The sequence below is a fragment of the Protopterus annectens genome, chromosome 8.part0, assembly GCF_019279795.1.
Source record: "Protopterus annectens isolate FY-2018-M chromosome 8.part0, PAN1.0, whole genome shotgun sequence".
In the NCBI taxonomy this organism is placed as follows: Eukaryota; Metazoa; Chordata; order Ceratodontiformes; family Protopteridae; genus Protopterus; species Protopterus annectens.
Genome location: NC_056741.1, coordinates 1,490,445,172 through 1,490,461,802, shown reverse-complemented (window position 1 = coordinate 1,490,461,802; position 16,631 = coordinate 1,490,445,172). Strand labels below are relative to the sequence as shown.

General features: G+C 40.7%; 1 protein-coding gene across 1 annotated transcript in view; it reads left to right on the top strand.

Moving 5' to 3' along the window:
• ZW10 (zw10 kinetochore protein) overlaps positions 1-16,631 on the top strand; it is a 727,093-nt gene that overhangs the window by 645,706 nt on the left and 64,756 nt on the right. Inside the window, exon 15 of the mRNA XM_044081067.1 lies at positions 5,963-6,165. Within this exon, the coding sequence (XP_043937002.1) occupies positions 5,963-6,165 (203 nt within the window). The remainder of the gene's footprint in view (positions 1-5,962; positions 6,166-16,631) is intronic.

Genomic DNA, 16,631 nt, shown 5'->3' with positions numbered 1-16,631 from the left:
CATCCAACAGAAAACTTTCTCAGTAAATGAAAGAGATTCATTAGTTGGTCTCAGGTTAAAGGAATAAATCTCTTTTCAGCACCACTATCCATGGTTTTATATTATCTATCCAGCCTCCTTGACTCAGGAGCTGCAGCTTCTTCCATTCAAGTAAACTTGGCCGCAATTTCTAACTTCCATAGTGGCTTCGAAGTTTCATCCCTTATTTCTCACTGGCTCTGTAAATCCTTTTTGAAGGCCCCCCCCCTCTTCAAACAACCGATTCAGCCATGGAATTTGACTTGGGTCCTGGAAATCTTTACTCACCCTCCCTTTGAATCTGCAGCCAATTGTGACTTAAAATATTTATCCAGGAAAACCCTATTCTTGGTGGCCATTTCTTCAGCTAGACGAAATTCTAAATTACAAGCCTTGTCTGTAAAACGCCCCTACATAATCTTCCATAAGGACAGAGTATCACTCCAGACCAGTCCCTCATTTTTGCCTAAGGTTATCTCTGATTTGACTATTAACCAAAGATTGATCTACCAATCTTCTTTCCGAATTTCTCCAATAAAGGAGAATATTCCTTGCATTTGCTTGATGTTCACAGACGACTGCGTTTTTACCTAAACAGAACTAAATCCATACAAAAGTCTGACCAATTATTTATAGCATACTCAGGCCCACAATTGGGAACGCCGGTGTCCAAAGTTACCTTATCTAAATGGTTGAGAGATTGCATTACCTTTATTTATCAACGTAACAAGGTAGCTTTACCTTCTTAGATCAAAGCACATTCCACAAGATCAGTTGCAACTTCTGTTGCTTTTCATTTTTTTTTTTTTTTTTTTTCCAATTCCTTTTTATTAGGGTTATATCAAAACCAAATGAAGACAAGAAAACGATATAACAGAATGAAACAATAACATACAATATACAAACCTACAAACATAAAACCTATATACATTAATAACCTATATACAGTTCTCATCTATATCAAGCTATGCATCATACAGAAATATGAGTTGCAATCATGTCAGAATGAGTTCAAATATTTTCCAAGTGTCCTTCTGGGTCCTTTTTTTCCTCATGGAATACCATAAATATTTATGAGCCAGAAGTTGTTTACTAGCTGTTTGCTTGAATCCATCCCATGTTTATTTGGACCTGTCTTTCCAATTTAATGTGATGTAGTATTTTATTAGCATAAATGTTGTAACTAGAATGTGCGTGTGATTATTCTTCATTCCTATAGGAGGTACGTGTAAGAGGGCAAATTTCCAGGATAAGGTTGATTTTTCATAGCCCATTTTCTCTAATTTGACTCTTAAGGCACACCAAAGTTTGTATGTACATTTACAACTCCAAAATATATGAATAATATCAGCTTCTTTGGAGGGGCAGAATTGGCAAAAAGGTGGGAGTTCTTTGTACATTTTATTTAATATTGTGGGCATAAAATATGCGTTGTTTAGGATCATAAGTTGAGTATATCTGAGCTTCTGAAGGAGAATGTCTTTGGAAAATTTTCTGAATTGCCTGTGCAATTATATTGGAGGTAGTTGTAGGGTCTTGTTTTGTCCAGTAATTGGAGTGGATAGCTTCTTTCGTGTGTCTAAGTGAGATAATGAATTTATAGGTATTTGAGATCATTTTTTTTTTCCGTGTCATCATATCCCAAAGTGTTCTACATGTATCTATATGTTGATCTGGGATGTCAGTCTCCTTCCAAAATCTGTAACATACTTCTTTCAGTTGTCTTATCATAATTGTATATTTAAACAGGAGATTAAGTTTGTTTCTAATATTAGTTATAGATTCCTGCCTAAGCAGATAAATGTCTAAAACTGTCTTTTCTTTCAATAGTGGGTATGAATTCAGGTCAATCATCTTTTCATTTAGTTGAATATTGGGGTTAAGGTGTAAAGGTTGGAAAGTATAAAAAGCAGTTAGTAGATTTAGTGATTTGAAGAGATTTTATGTTATTTTAATTTGTTCCCATATGTCGTTTTGTATTTTGTATCTTTTTCTGGATATTCCCTTTAGAAATGGGAGGGCCTTGGGATTAAATTGTAATGTTTTAACATAGTTATGATATAATTTCAACCAGGCTGGGTACCACATATTGATTTGTTCCCTGTAATTTGCAATATTAATTAGTCTACTACCTTTGGTAATTTCGTAATACAGTTTAAAGTCAGGCAAGCCCACCCCACCTTTGTCCTTTGGATATATAAGTTTTTGATAACTTATCCTGCTGGGTCTTGGATGCCAGACGAATTTTGAGAAGGTTGATTGGATGTTATTGAAGACTTTATTGTGGATCAGTGTATTGGTTGCGTTAAATATAAAAAGTATTCTGGGGAGGATATTCATTTTAATGATGCCTACTCTAGAGAGAAGGGGGAGTTTCAATTGTGTCCATCTTACCAAGTCTTTTTGCATGGTGTTCCATGTTTTAATCACATTGTCCTGATAGTAATTATGTGCATCGGTATAGAATGCTATTCCTAGGTATTGTATGTGGTCACTGACTTTAATATTAGGTATAGTACCTGCAGTTGGGAATTGAGCGTAGTTATTAATCGGGAATATTGTTGTCTTATCCAAGTTTACCTTATAGTTCACGAACTTTGAAAATATTTCTATTGAATTATTGATTTTGTAAAGATCCGTGTTGGGAAGAGAATAATATATATTTAAGTCGTCTGCGTACGCTGATAGAGAAATTTCAGTGTTAAAAAGGAGGGGTATATTATGAAATGTTCTTTGTTTTATTAGTAAGAATAAGGGCTCAATATATAGGTTGAATAGGAAAGGTGATAGGGGGCAGCCTTGTCTAATCCCATTGTTAATATTTATTTTTTTGGAGTTAAGTTTATTAATTTGTAGAGTGGTATATGCTCTGTTGTGTAAAGTGTTTATATAGTGAATAAACTGTGTAGGAAAGTTAAATTTTTGCAGAATCAAGGTCAGAAATGACTTATTGATTCTATCAACTGCTTTAGAAGCGTCTGTAGCTAAGGTGTAGATAGGTGTTTGTTTCTTTAGGGATAAAGATATCATTGCTTCAAGAGTTAGAGTTTGATCAACTGTTTGTCTCTGATTGATAAACCCTGATTGTTCTGGGGAAATAATGTTTGTAATTATAGTCTTCGTTCTATTAGCCAAAATTGCTTCCATAATTCTCATATCCAAATTAATAATAGAAATGGGCCTGTAATTATTAGGGTTGGTCGTGTCCTTGTTTGGTTTAGGTATTAATATGGTTCTGGATGCATTTAGGTGCGGGTCAGAGATATACCCTCTTGTATTATGTGATTATATAGGTGATGTAGTATGATCGACATCTTAGAACTAAAGCATTTGTAGAACTCGGCTGAGAAACCATCAGGACCCAGCGCCTTATTATTTTTGAGGTTATTAATTATAGTTTTGATGTCCACTTGTGTAAGTTCAGCTGATAGAGAAGTTTGTTGTACCTCTAGCCTGGGGAAGTTTAGTTCATTAATAAATAAAAGTAGTTCCTGTTCATTGAATGTTTTGGGGGTAGGGTTGTACACTTCTTCATATATTCTCTCGAAGACCTTAACTATATCTTGTGAGTTAGAGTAACTGTTTTGCTGAAAAATAAGTTCTGAGATATGTGGATTAGGTTTATGTTGATTCAACAGTCTTGCCAAGAATCTAGAGGGGAGTTGGGCCCACTGTGAGTAATTGGCTAGGTTTTTTATTTCTTGAAATGATAGGTTTTCTGCTTGTAGTACTAGTAATTTAGCTTGAAGTTGATTAATGGAGTTCTCTACCTCCACGGAATAAGACTGCTGCAGCCTAAGCTCAAGTTTAGATATTTCATCCTTAATACTTTTTTCTTTGGTGAAAATATTTTTCTTATAGAAAGCGTATTTATTGATTAACATCCCTTTAATTAATACCTTGGTGTGGTAGCCCAAGTTATATCGAACGGAAAGGTGTTATCTACAATAGCTAAAATGCATTGGTCCAGTAAGAAGTCAATTTCTTTTCTAATATCTTGTTTTTCTAATAAGTTAGGGTTCAAGTGCCAGAGTCTATTATTGTTATGTCGTGAGTTGCAATGTGCCCAATCTATTGTAAGGGTGATTTTCGAGTGATCCGATAGAGATCTGGGTTCTGTGTCTAGTGAAAGTTTAAATTGTAATAGGGTGTCCGAGACTAAGAAGAAATCCAGTCTGGACCAAGTTTTATGACATTGTGAAAAGAAGGTAAAACCTTTACTATTTGTGTGAGGGACGGTAATGAGGTGTGGGTCGCTAAGTCTAAAATCATTTTTGATTTCGAAAAGGGCAGTAGTGGCCTGTGAGTTGAATTTAGTTTTTTTGTTTGTTCTATCTATATTTGGGTCTTGAATAGAGTTCCAGTCCCCCCCTAGGATGTAGCAGTGTTCTGGGAAGGAGCAACTTCTGTTGCTTTTCATGCAAGGGTTTCCATGGATGACATTTGTGCAGCAGTAACATGGGCTTCTTCTCATACCTTTAACATGCATTACAGATTGGATATGATCTCCAGGGGGAGAGCCTCCTTTGGTTTAGTGGTACTCAGGAATATTCTTCCATAGGCCACCCAGGAAACAAGGTAGCTAGGGACTCTGTCCCACCAGTAAAGAATGAATAAAGATTAACAACATCAGATAAAGAAGTTATGTTCTTACCATAAGGTTCCATATTTGTTGTTGATCTTCATTCATTTATTACAACCCACCCACCATCCCCCTCTGTAAGACTCTTGGGGGTTCGGATATGGTCCTATCCTACGATGAGGAAATTGCTCAGAATAAGCCTCTGCTTTTTTCTCTGTACTCTGTCCTTTCCTTTCCTTACGGGCAAACTCGATCTGAGGTAATATGGAGAGGGGCACTATGGGTAAAAGCTTAGCTTGAGAGGTTTTTGGCTGGTGCGGGCTTGCTATCGCAGCCAGTTCAGTTCCAAGGACGGAGCCAACACCCATTAGTAATGAATGAATGAAGATCAGCAACACAGATGGAACGTTATGGTAAGAACATAACTTCTTTTTTTATTCCATAGCCTGATATCCAAAGCATGTGAACCTCTGTCCACATTTTTAGGTGGTATGTTCTGTTGTATGACTTTTTTATGTTGTGTCAGTCTCTCTTCCCAGCTGTCAGGAACTGTAGTGGAGAGGGTCAGCTCTAATGTCTCTCCATCAGTTCTGTCGAGCGAAAGATTCTTGGAATTTGAGTAAAATTTTACTTAGAGCATGTTGTAGACTGTGCATTGAGGAATAACCTTCTGATTTGAGTGCATGAAAATCTGGAATTATGATCTGTGTCACAGTCTTAGTGCATTGCACAATTATGTGACAACTGTATTTTGACTTTACTGTTGCAGCCAGCACATCCTTCCTTCCGCCAGGTTCATTGCCTGATTTACACAACCAGTTGTCGCAATATCCCAGTCCTTACTTCTTAGCTCAGACATCTCTGAGTTTAGGTAACGGGCTGCACTTACTGCCTGCTTGAATCAGGGTCTAATCTGGGAATGACCTGCCCTGAGAGTCAAAGGTGTAGGATGTCTGGTACCTTTGTCCTTATCCTGCTAATGGGAAGTGCTTTTTTTCACATATTAGAGGGTAATCCAAATGTTATAATGCGAATAAAGGTATACTTTGTGGTTCTATATCTTCTGCCAGTAAGAAGGTAGGAAGAACTGCCCAACTCTCTTGAAAATGTGTGCCTTTTAATAACTGTTGACCTTACATTATTGTACTGCTCAGTCTTTAGCTTTAGAGCCTTGACTGTTGCAAGGGTGCAGTTCTTGTTTGTAGATGCTTGTCTTGTACTGTCCTTTCACCCACTTCCCCAAACACTAGTGGTGCTTATTAGAGATATTTAACGTTGTAGACAAATATACTAGACACAAGGTTATTGTGACAGTGTGGTGGTCTGTACACTTACTATAATTTTTTTATTTCTTTAATTTAGGATATTTCTACGGAAGACGGTGACCGGATTTATTCTCTCTGCAAAATTATGGTAGAGGAAGGACCACAAATCTTTACTCCACTGGCTGAAGAGAACAAAAATAAGACATACCAGGAGGAGGTTCCACTGTACGTACCAAAGTGGATGAAATTTAAAGAGCTAATGATTGTACTACAAGCCAGTTTACAAGAGTTAGTGGACAGGTGAGTAAATTCTTAAGATTTAGCTAACTTAAAAAAAATATACCCAATTGACTTCTACTGAAATTTGCTGGGAAGTTCTGATTGGATTATCATGAGAGTACTTGCATTAACAGACATGGTATTGCTGCCAGTTGTTGTGTTGTGTTATGATGTGGTTAATCATCATCCCCTATTTTGAGCTTGGATAATATGCCCTTCTTCAGGTTCTGTTTTATTTTTGTGTCTTTTTACCTAAATATTTTTCATTAACCAAATCTCTTTAACAGAATGAGTTGCTCTGTAATTTGGGGAGGGATGAGAGAGTGTCACGGCATGGTCTGAGTCCATAGTTAACCAGTTGCAGCCCAGTCTGAAGGCCTGATCCATTTGTGGTAACTTATCTGATGCATTTCTTATCTATCATCAATGAAAAGTCATTTAGGGCCAGGATTGATGACCACAGTTCACCTCTGGAACCAATATGTAAGTGATATTGCTGACAGAAAAGAGGTGCACGGTACTCCATTCAGCTCCCATTACATCATCAGACATTAGCTTCACAGATAGCAGCAGCATACTTAGAGGGTCATGATTTGTTTACTTCACTTTGGGAATTTATGCATGTGTGTGTATGTGGACAAATACACACACAAAAAAAATCCTTTGGTATCTTCCTTTAGTGCGAGTCAGAAGCAATTCACATTCCATCATTTTATTTCAGTATTCTACATAGCCTGCTGATGAGGACACCTAGTTCTTCAGAGTTGTTTTCTCTTGGCATGAGAAGATAACATCAAAGTCCATCCTTGAAGCCACCCCAGCCCACCTTTAGTCGCGTGCTAACCCTAACTCCAACCCCTTATATTACATTACTAAAAACCCATTCCCTAATAGTGCAGCAATTCAGATGGTGTGATTTGGGTTTTGTAACTGGGGTCTACTGATAGTGGGAGATAAGTTTTCACTGTTTTGTGATTTGCACTTTGTCACTCATTTGTGCATTCACTCTTTATTTCTCTCCTTTGTCTGTTGCTCATTTGTATTGTCATCCAGTCATAATTATGAGTATGTATACACACACACACACACACACACACATATATATATATATATCTATATATATATATATATATATATATATATATATATATATATATATATACACACACACACACACACACACACATATATATATATATATATATATATATATACACACACACACACACAAAAGTATGTACTTATGAGCACAGCTGTCATGAACCCTAGATGATTTTTCATTGACATAGTAGGTGCTAGTCCCCCAGTGAGAGACTGTCAATATGTAAGAAAATAGACCATGAAGGAAGGAAAACAGATCTGTGCACTAGTGTGTGTTTGCCAAAGGAAAGAGAGAAAACAATAGTGTCCTTTACCCCTAATTGACTGACTGTGTACTCACTACCTCTTAACTTCAATTGGTCATGGTCATTATCTTGAGCTGCAGGACCTCTTACGAGATTGAAGGTAGTACTACATTCCATAGGAAGTGACATTAACCTGACGTTGTGTTTCATCATTCACTGTGTTTATTTGCTTTCATTTTATACTTGAGAGTGGTGCACTAGGAAGTGACAGCATCCTGAGGTTGTGTCTCATTATTTACCGTGTTTGCTTTCATTTATAGCCTGCACTCAAAATTATCATAAAAATCCCTTAAAAGTTAATGAAACTTGGAAATTAATTGCATGCATCTCATAAATTAAATGAGTGGTTAGTGGGGGGAAAAAAACAGTCAAGTGTCCAGCCACCACTGTATTTCTGAAAGTGAAAGGCGTTTTAGTTGTAGACTTATGCCAATAAGGAAGAACCCAGTGAATCATAACAAGATCTTATATTTACAGACTTCTTGAGACAAACCTGCAATCTTGGAAATATTACAATTATACAGAAAAACATTTTAATTTTTAAGAGATGAAAGATAACATTTTAACTAATATATCTTAAAAGAGCATGGTACAGTGTGGTAAATCTTTTCAACAGATTTGCATTGCAGGGAGACTTTCAAGATGGCTGCACACTGAGCAACAGCTTAACTTAATTTCTCCCAGTGTGAAAACAAAAACTGAGAAATAGCCAGTGATATTCTCAGCTTGAGTAAAATTCAGTTACTGGCTAGTAAGTACATTGCCTGGATGCCTGTAAAGAAACAACTAAATGAGCCTGAAAAAAAAATCTACCAGAAAAGGTGAAGAGAAAACACTGACTGGGAAGAATCCTGCAGCTGTTCAGTAAAAGCACTTTAACTGCAAGACATGGCTTCCAGTAATCTAAAGTAAAAATAAGTCAGTTGTGCTCACAGCTGAGTATAACAAGTCAAATAACAAAAAGCTGGAATAAATGGAAGAAACTTTAAACAGATATTTAGATGAGTTGATAAAACTGCAAAAATCAGAAATCGAAATAAAGAAAAAGCTGCCTGTGTACAAGACTGTTCAAGAAGACCTGTTTAAAAAAATGGTCGAATTAGGTGACAGAACACATAGGCAAAATCTGAGATTTTCTTCTGTACCAAAGAAACTAGAAGGAACAGACTGTATTAATTTTATGATGGCACAAATAAGCAGTTGGACGCTGGTATTCCATAGCAGGAACTGTTAATTGAAAGAGCACACTGTGTATATCCTCCAAATCTGGCCATGAGAAAGAAGCCAAGACCTTTATTAGTAAAGTTGCAAACGTACCAGCAGAAAGAGTTTATCCTGACAAACAGTGGCAGAAGGATTAACATTAAAAGTTGGAGACAGTAGAGTGATTGTCGAAAATTATTATTTACTGTACACCAGTATTCAGCGCATGTCAAGGGCGGTGTGAGATTTAAGCTACTGTATCCAGCTGTCTTCAAATTTTTTTCCCTGGAGGATCAGTCATTTTTTTTTTTATTCAGAACAGGTTAAGGAGAAAATGCATATATTTGTCCAACAAAAATGAGCCAATAAGCAGAAAGGGGACTCAGCTTCTCATTCTTCTGATAATAACGCACACAAAGAGATTTTGCCAGTGAAACTTTTCTATGGTTTCACAGAAAAATGCTTGAGAGACAGAGAGAAGCACAAGAGTTGACCAGAAGTATTGTGGAATCAGACCAGAATCTGGAGTTGAGAGGTAAAGAACATCCTCACTAATCTGATTACACCATATAAAAATCTTGCTACACTACGCTCTGCTAATAAGCTCCTTGTCTCCTCGACTAAATCTAACAACAAAGCTGGTGACTCACTTTTCTCAAACACAGCAGGTAAAAACTGGAATCGGCTTCCTTCTGAAATATCAACCCTTGCTTCTACTTCTCTATTTAAAAAACATCTTAAAGAACATCTTATAACTCATTGGCTTTGTCCATGTGCTAACCCAGACTGATATCTCTTTCCCTTCCTGCTCTTACCCCTTTCCCTACTCCTCTAACCTATGCCTCCAAATCTAGTTACTACTCTTTTCTTCATAGTAAGAGAATAAAATATAAGGACCTTTCTCTCTTAATTGGGTCTTGCTCATACCTGCTATTGTGTTTAGTATATTTTTTTAGTATATTTTTTATAGTTTACAATTTTATTATTATAATTTTTCTTTTGACCAATGCTGCCTCTGTATTGTGATTTTACATGTCTTTTTATATATTGTTAACTTTGTCACTGTTCATGCTTGGAGCTTTTCTCCCCGGGCCTCTACTGAAAATAGACATATATCCAGTTAGACTAGCCCGGTCAACAAATGTAAAATAATAATAATAAATAAAAATAAATAAATAAAATAAGAACAGCAACACAGAAAGTACTGAATAAATGTGAGACTATAAAGAATCAGTCACATTTGTGAAATACAACTGTATACGAATATATGGAAAGAGTAGACTTTTGTTAAACTTTTGGGAAACAGAAAAGCATTTGTCTTAATTCATGTCACTAATATTTGGAAGGATACTGAGGGGAAGAGAAGAAGGAGGAAAATGGTAACTGTAAGTAAAATTATTTATTTTCTTAACAGTACTTCTGTGAAACTTTTCACAATATAAATTGCATATTTTATAATAAAGTATTTTTGTTCTTGTATGTAATAAAGTAATTAAACAGATGATGTTAAGTTGTCTATCTCGCCTTCATTCTTGCTGGATGGGTTCGGAGCCGACCTCGGCTCCGACTCGGCCACTCTAAAAGCTCGAGAGTTGGTTCCACCGGCTCGAGGCTGCCCCTATATCCCACAATGCTAGGCGTGAATTACCTCAGATCTCGTTTGCCGCTACAGCGATCAAGGTGTTTTTCTACCGGCTCCAGGTCAGTTTTAATTAGATTAGTTTAATAACTGTCTAAACTTCCTTTAGCTTAGTTTTTTCCCTTTTTTACCTTTAGTGTAGTGGATATTTTATCCTTTCTACCCTTATTCAGCCCCTTCTTCAAGAACTAATAAGTTCTTTCCCTAGGCCTTCGGGCCCTTCCATCCCTTACAGTGCGTGTATGTGTTTTTGGTAAGGGTTTATACCTATAACTTTTAGAACTTTTGATTTAAAGTAACTTAACTTAATTTTTTCTGACAGTGTAATCTGTGTGTGTGTGTTTTTTGTGTGTGGTTACACTTCGGTTCCTTGAAAATGTCCAAGGATTCAAAGGTCTCAGGCTTCAAGAAGTGTGACTCATGCTGTCAGAAAATGTCTCTGACAGACGATCACACTTCTTGTGTGTACTGCCTGGGACCTTTACACCTGCAGGACTCTTGTGCTGTATGCCATGGCTTCAGCCCTAGAGTCCTGCAGGAAAGGAAAAACAAACTCATACTAAGGGGTTTGCTTAAGCCTGAAGGTTCCCTATCTGCTACCTCGGGAAAACCTTCCAAGGCTTCTAAGACTTCGACTCCAGCTTCTGAGTCGAGGCCTAAGGCTTCGAAGTCTGCTACTGCATCGGCTCCGGCTGGAGCCGATGAGTCCTTCACTGCAGCTTCTGTGGTTCCCTCGGCTCTGGCTGGAGCCGAGGTATTGGAGATTTCTGGGTCGGCTCCGATCAGACCATCGGAGCCGACATCTAGAAAGAGGTCGAGGTCACCATCCCTTGGCTCCGTTCATTTGGCTCCAGCGTCTCCCTTGCTGTCTGAACGGAGCCACAGATCTCACTCCTCCAGGTCATCGAGGCTCTCGGATCATGACCTCCAGAGGGTAGTGAGTCGACTTCTAAAGTCCGAGGCACTGGCCCAAATGCTTCAGAGCCCGACTCGTCAGTCGATGCCTCAACCTATCCCCCTAAATATTCCTCCTCCGACTCCTTTGAGCTCGGAGCCAGGGCGTCTCGGAACCGAGACTGTGTTAGCGTCGGAGCCGATACATTTGTCTTCGGCTCCGTCGTCGGCTCCGATTTCTTCTTTTGAGGAATCTCGGCGCCGGACTTCCCTCGTCGGCTCCGAGGGGGTGAGTGGCATCGGACCCTTGTCCGACCCACTCCCTCTCGGTGCTTCGGCGCTGGTGAGTTCGGCTCCGACATCGGCCTCGGAGCCATCTCTGTCGGTGCCAAGGGAGGTTCTCAGCTTCTCGGAGCGGGTACCTCTGGCTCTGCCTGACAGGGGTGCATTCGAGGTCATGCGGAGTGTGTTTGAACCTTGTTCAACTCCATAGTCGGCTCCGTCCGCCCCTCCCTCTTCAGTGCCTCAGGTTATGTCTACTCACTCCCTCATCCCAGACCGCAGAGAGCCAGCTCCTCAAGAATCCCCTGTGGGGATCTCATCCTCTTCGAGGCCTCCCTGAATTGGCAGGGAGCCCCTAGGAAGAGAAAGTGTAAGAGGAAGCACATAGACTCACCTGAGTCTGTCACCTCTGACACAGATTTAGAGGATTCGAGGGTTCCCCGTTCCCCTTCTGAAGATGTCTCCTTTGCGGACATTCTAGAGATCCTGAAACAGAGGGGAAATTGGCCAGCCCTTAACCCTTCGGAGGATGAATCTGTGTATCTTGAGGCGCTTGGCTCTCGCCCTTCCACCTCCTGGGTGTCTCCCTTGATCCCCTCATGCAGGTGGTGGCAAAGAAAGCCTGGACGGCTCCTGACTCAGTGGACCCTACCCCCAGGAGACCTTCTAAATTTATAACAGCACCAACTGACAAACAATTTCTAACCAAAGGTGTTACTGTGGATGCTATGGTGGTAGCTGCTGCCACCAAGAAGGAACTAGCTGATCCTTCAGTGCCTGTTCATCCCCCTAACAAAGAATCTAGGTCTATGGACAGGTATGGGAAGCGGATGTTTTCGTCAGCGACCTTTGCAATGCGTTCGCTGAACTACCTATGCCATTTCACCCGTCTCCAGAGAGACTTGATCAAGGAAGCGAGTGAGATGTTGAAGGATCCTACAGCTGCAGATTTTCAGGACAAAATGAACACCCAGCTGACTACCCTGAATTGATAGCTAACTCCTCCATGCCTCCTTTCATATGCGGCTGATGGAGCGAGTAGAGCCGAGGGACAGGTGTCGCCTTACGCCGGCATGCCTGGATGCGACTATGCAATTTCGGACCCCTTTAAAAGCGTCTTTCACTAATTCCCGCTTGATGGATCATCTCTTTGGTCCTCAAGTGAAAGAAACCTTGACTAGGTGCGAGACGGATGGCAAAACTCTGTCTGCCGTCGAGTCCGTTTTCTACTCCTTCTAGACCTTACCCCAAAGGCCAGAAAAGTGGGAAAATGTGGTTCAAAACAGTCACAAGGGAATTTGCCTGACGACAGAGTCGGTTCCCTCCAGAGGCAGAGGAGGGAACAATAATGGTAGACGCCCCAGAGGCAGAGGGGTCCAGAACCAGGGCAATCGAGAAACCTTTTCCGATAAGCCCTTTCAGCATCCCTGAGGTGTTGCCCAACTGTCCACCTTCGGAGGCAGTCGGGGGAAGATTGTCACTGTACCCAGAAGCCTGGCTATCCCTGACTCAAGACAAGTGGGTACAGTCCATCATTTCGAAGGCTATTCCATTCCCTTCGCTCAGATTCCAAACCAATCAAAAGAATCCCTTCCAGATGTTCCACCCGCTCAAAGGGATCTTGCAGCTTTGGAAATTTCAAAGCTGCTTGCAAAAAGAGCAATTCAGCCAGTTCCAGCAGACCAGCAAGGATCCGGAATCTACTCCAGGTTCTTTTTAGTTCCAAAGAAAACAGGGGACTGGAGACCAATTTTGGATCTCAGTATCTTGAACAAGTCGATCAAGAAAACAAGATTTCGGATGGTCACGCTACAGTCCATCCTTCCCCTATTGGGAAAGGAAAACTGGATGTGCTCTATAGACCTTCAGGATGCGTACTATCACATAAAAATGAACAGACGCTCCAGAAGATTCCTCCGCTTCAGGCTGGGAACCAGTCATTTTCAATTCAGGGCCCTGCCCTTTGGTCTCACCACTGCCCCGGTGTTTACCAAATGCATGGCAGTGGTAGCTTCTCACCTGAGATGTCAAGGATTCCAGGTGTTTCCATATTTGGACGACTGGCTCCTCACAGCTCCCACCAAGCATCTTCTTCTAATGGCCAGGGACTACACCTTTCGCATTTGTCAAAATTTAGGCATATCAATAAATTCGAAAAGTCTGTTTTGTCACCTTGTCGCACTATTACCTTCATAGGCAAATCTAGACACAGTCAACATGTCTGCGAGACTAACAGATCAGAGAATAACAGACATACACAAACTGGTCTCGCCTCTTCAGCAGCAGCAGAGTCAAAGCCAGGTTAGTTCTGAAAGTATTAGGGATTATGGCTGCCATACCTCTGCTTCCATTAGCCAGATTCCACATGAGAATCCTTCAATGGATGCTCTTCACACAATGGTCATACCAGCAACTTCCGATGTCCCACACCATTATGATTACGCAAACATGCAAGAATCATCTTCTGTGGTGGATGTCTTCCCCTCAGCTCTTCTTGGGAAGACCCTTTGTTCCTTCCTCCGGTTGCTACTCTGACAACGGACGCCTCCCTGATCGGGTGGGGGGGGCATTATCAGGGCAGGACTGTCCAGGGCACATGGCAACCAAACGAATGCCACTTGCACATAAATGTTCTAGAGATGAGAGCAGTGCTTTTAGCGTTGCAAGCCCTTCAAGACTCTCTTCCCTTGGGAACAATAGCAATCCAGACGGACAATATGTCTGTAGTGTGGTATATCAACAAACAAGGCGGAACCAGGTCCTATCCCCTATGTCGAAGCACTCAGACTGTGGCAATGGGCGATTTCTTCTCAGCGGTTTCTGATAGCATCGCTCATCCCCCGGTAGTCCAATCTAATTGCGGACAAGTTGAGCAGAGCTATCCTCATGCCTCACGACTGGTCTCTGAAAGACTCTGTTGTGAGAGAAATTTTTCTCAAGTGGGGTCAGCCTTGCTGCGATCTTTTTGCTACTCCCCAAAACAGCAAGTGCAGAGATTATTTCACCCTATTCCCGTTACCAGGCCAGCCCAGCAGAGACGCTCTAGTCCAAATTTGGCCCGGGACTTCTGTATGCATTTCCTCCTTCCCACTAATCTCTCAAGTGATACAGAAAGCTATCGCTCAGAAGGCCTCATTGATCCTCATTGCTCCTTACTGGCCTCGACAGGTTTGGTTCCCCTTTCTGCATCATTTTCTGTTGGAGCAACCTTGGCATCTGGACCTAGTTCCAGATCTTTTGATCCATCAGTCGGGTCAGTTACATCGCTCCTCCCTTCTGAACCTCTCTGCTTGGTTCCTCCAGTTCCAACCTTAGCCAGGCTTCCTCAAATATCTCACTCTGTTCGAGATATTTTGATAGCTTCCCATAAATCTTCCACTCGAAAGATTTATCTGAGTAAGTGGAAACGTTTCGCCTATTGGGCTCAAGGAAGGGACTTAGATCCTTTCACTGCTCCCATCCATATGGTTCTTGATTTTCTAGCTGAACTCTTTCATGCAGGTTCATCTCCTTCTACTCTCAAAGTTCAATTGGCAGCTATATCTAACTTTCATGTGGGCATTTCAGAGTCTGCCATAATGTCCCACAAGCTTTGTAAAGCCTTTTTGAAGGGAGTTTTTCTACTCAGACCTCCTATAAGAAATCCTCCTCCTCCTTGGGACCTTAATTTAGTTCTCAGTTCTTTGATTCTTCCCCCTTTCGAACCTGCAGCTTCCTGTTCTTTAAAATTGCTATCATGGAAAACTCTCTTTCTGGTAGCTGTTACTTCAGCTAGAAGAGTTTCAGAACTTCAGGCACTCAGCTGTCGATCACCATATCTGTTGTTCCACAAAGACAGGGTATCCTTACGAACCAACCCGTCCTTTTTACCTAAGGTAGCCTCTGCTTCCAACCTAAATCAAAGCATTGCCCTTCCTGTGTTCTTTCCAGAATATTCTAATAGGTCTGAACAAAAACTGCATTGGCTAGATGTTCATCGTCAGTTAAGGTACTATTTGGATAGGACCAAACAATTCAGAAAAACTGACCAGCTGTTTGTCTCTTATGCAGAAGGCAGAAAGGGACTTTCTGTTTCCAAGGTATCGCTATCTAGATGGCTAACATCTCTGATTTCAATTGTTTATGAAATTAGACACCAAAAGCTGCCTAACAAACCTAAGGCCCACTCCAGCAGAGCTTTGGCTACTTCTATAGCCTTCCAAGACAGACTGCCTATTGACACCATTTGTGCAGCGGCTACTTGGGCTACTCCTCACACTTTCATTTCACATTATAAGTTGGATTTAGCTTCTAGGCATAGAGCTAACTTTGGTTCCACTGTTCTCAAGAGTCTGTTCCGTTAGGCCACCCGACAAGGTGCTAGGACGCTGTCCCATCCAGCAAGAATGAAGGCGAGATAGACAACTTAACATATAGAAGTTATGTTCTTACCATAACGTTCCATGTTAGTTGTCTTCTTCTCATTTCTGCGTCCACCTCCCTCCTTCCCCTGGCCTGGACAGACCTGGAGGAGTTTGATTATGACCTCTCTTTCTACCATCTCTTTGCTATAGCTATATGCTCCGGTGCATAATTTTCCTGGACCAGGCTTTAGGTCACCTTCCTCTTTCCCTTTGTTTATAGAGGTGGACTATCTTTCCAGTAATTCTGGTTGTATTTTTAGCTGGGCCTAGCTCACAAACGAGATCTGAGGTAATTCACGCCTAGCATTGTGGGATATAGGGGCAGCCGGGGGCGGTGGAACCAACTCTCGAAGCTTTTAGAGTGGAGCCGAGGTCGGCTCCGAACCCATCCAGCAAGAAAGAAGGCGAGAAGAAGACAACTAACATGGAACGTTATGGTAAGAACATAACTTCTATTTTTTTTTCTTCTTACTCTTCTCTGTTGGTATTAAGAAATGTAGACATTACAGTGCGAAGAGAGAGCAAAAGCTAGACAAAAGCATGCTTAAATTAATAGTCTGTAATATTGGCCTGTTGTGGTGGGGGATGGGGTGTAAAAGTACACAGATCATAACATATGTAGAGCTAATATTTTTCTATTATTTTTGAATAGGTGAACAT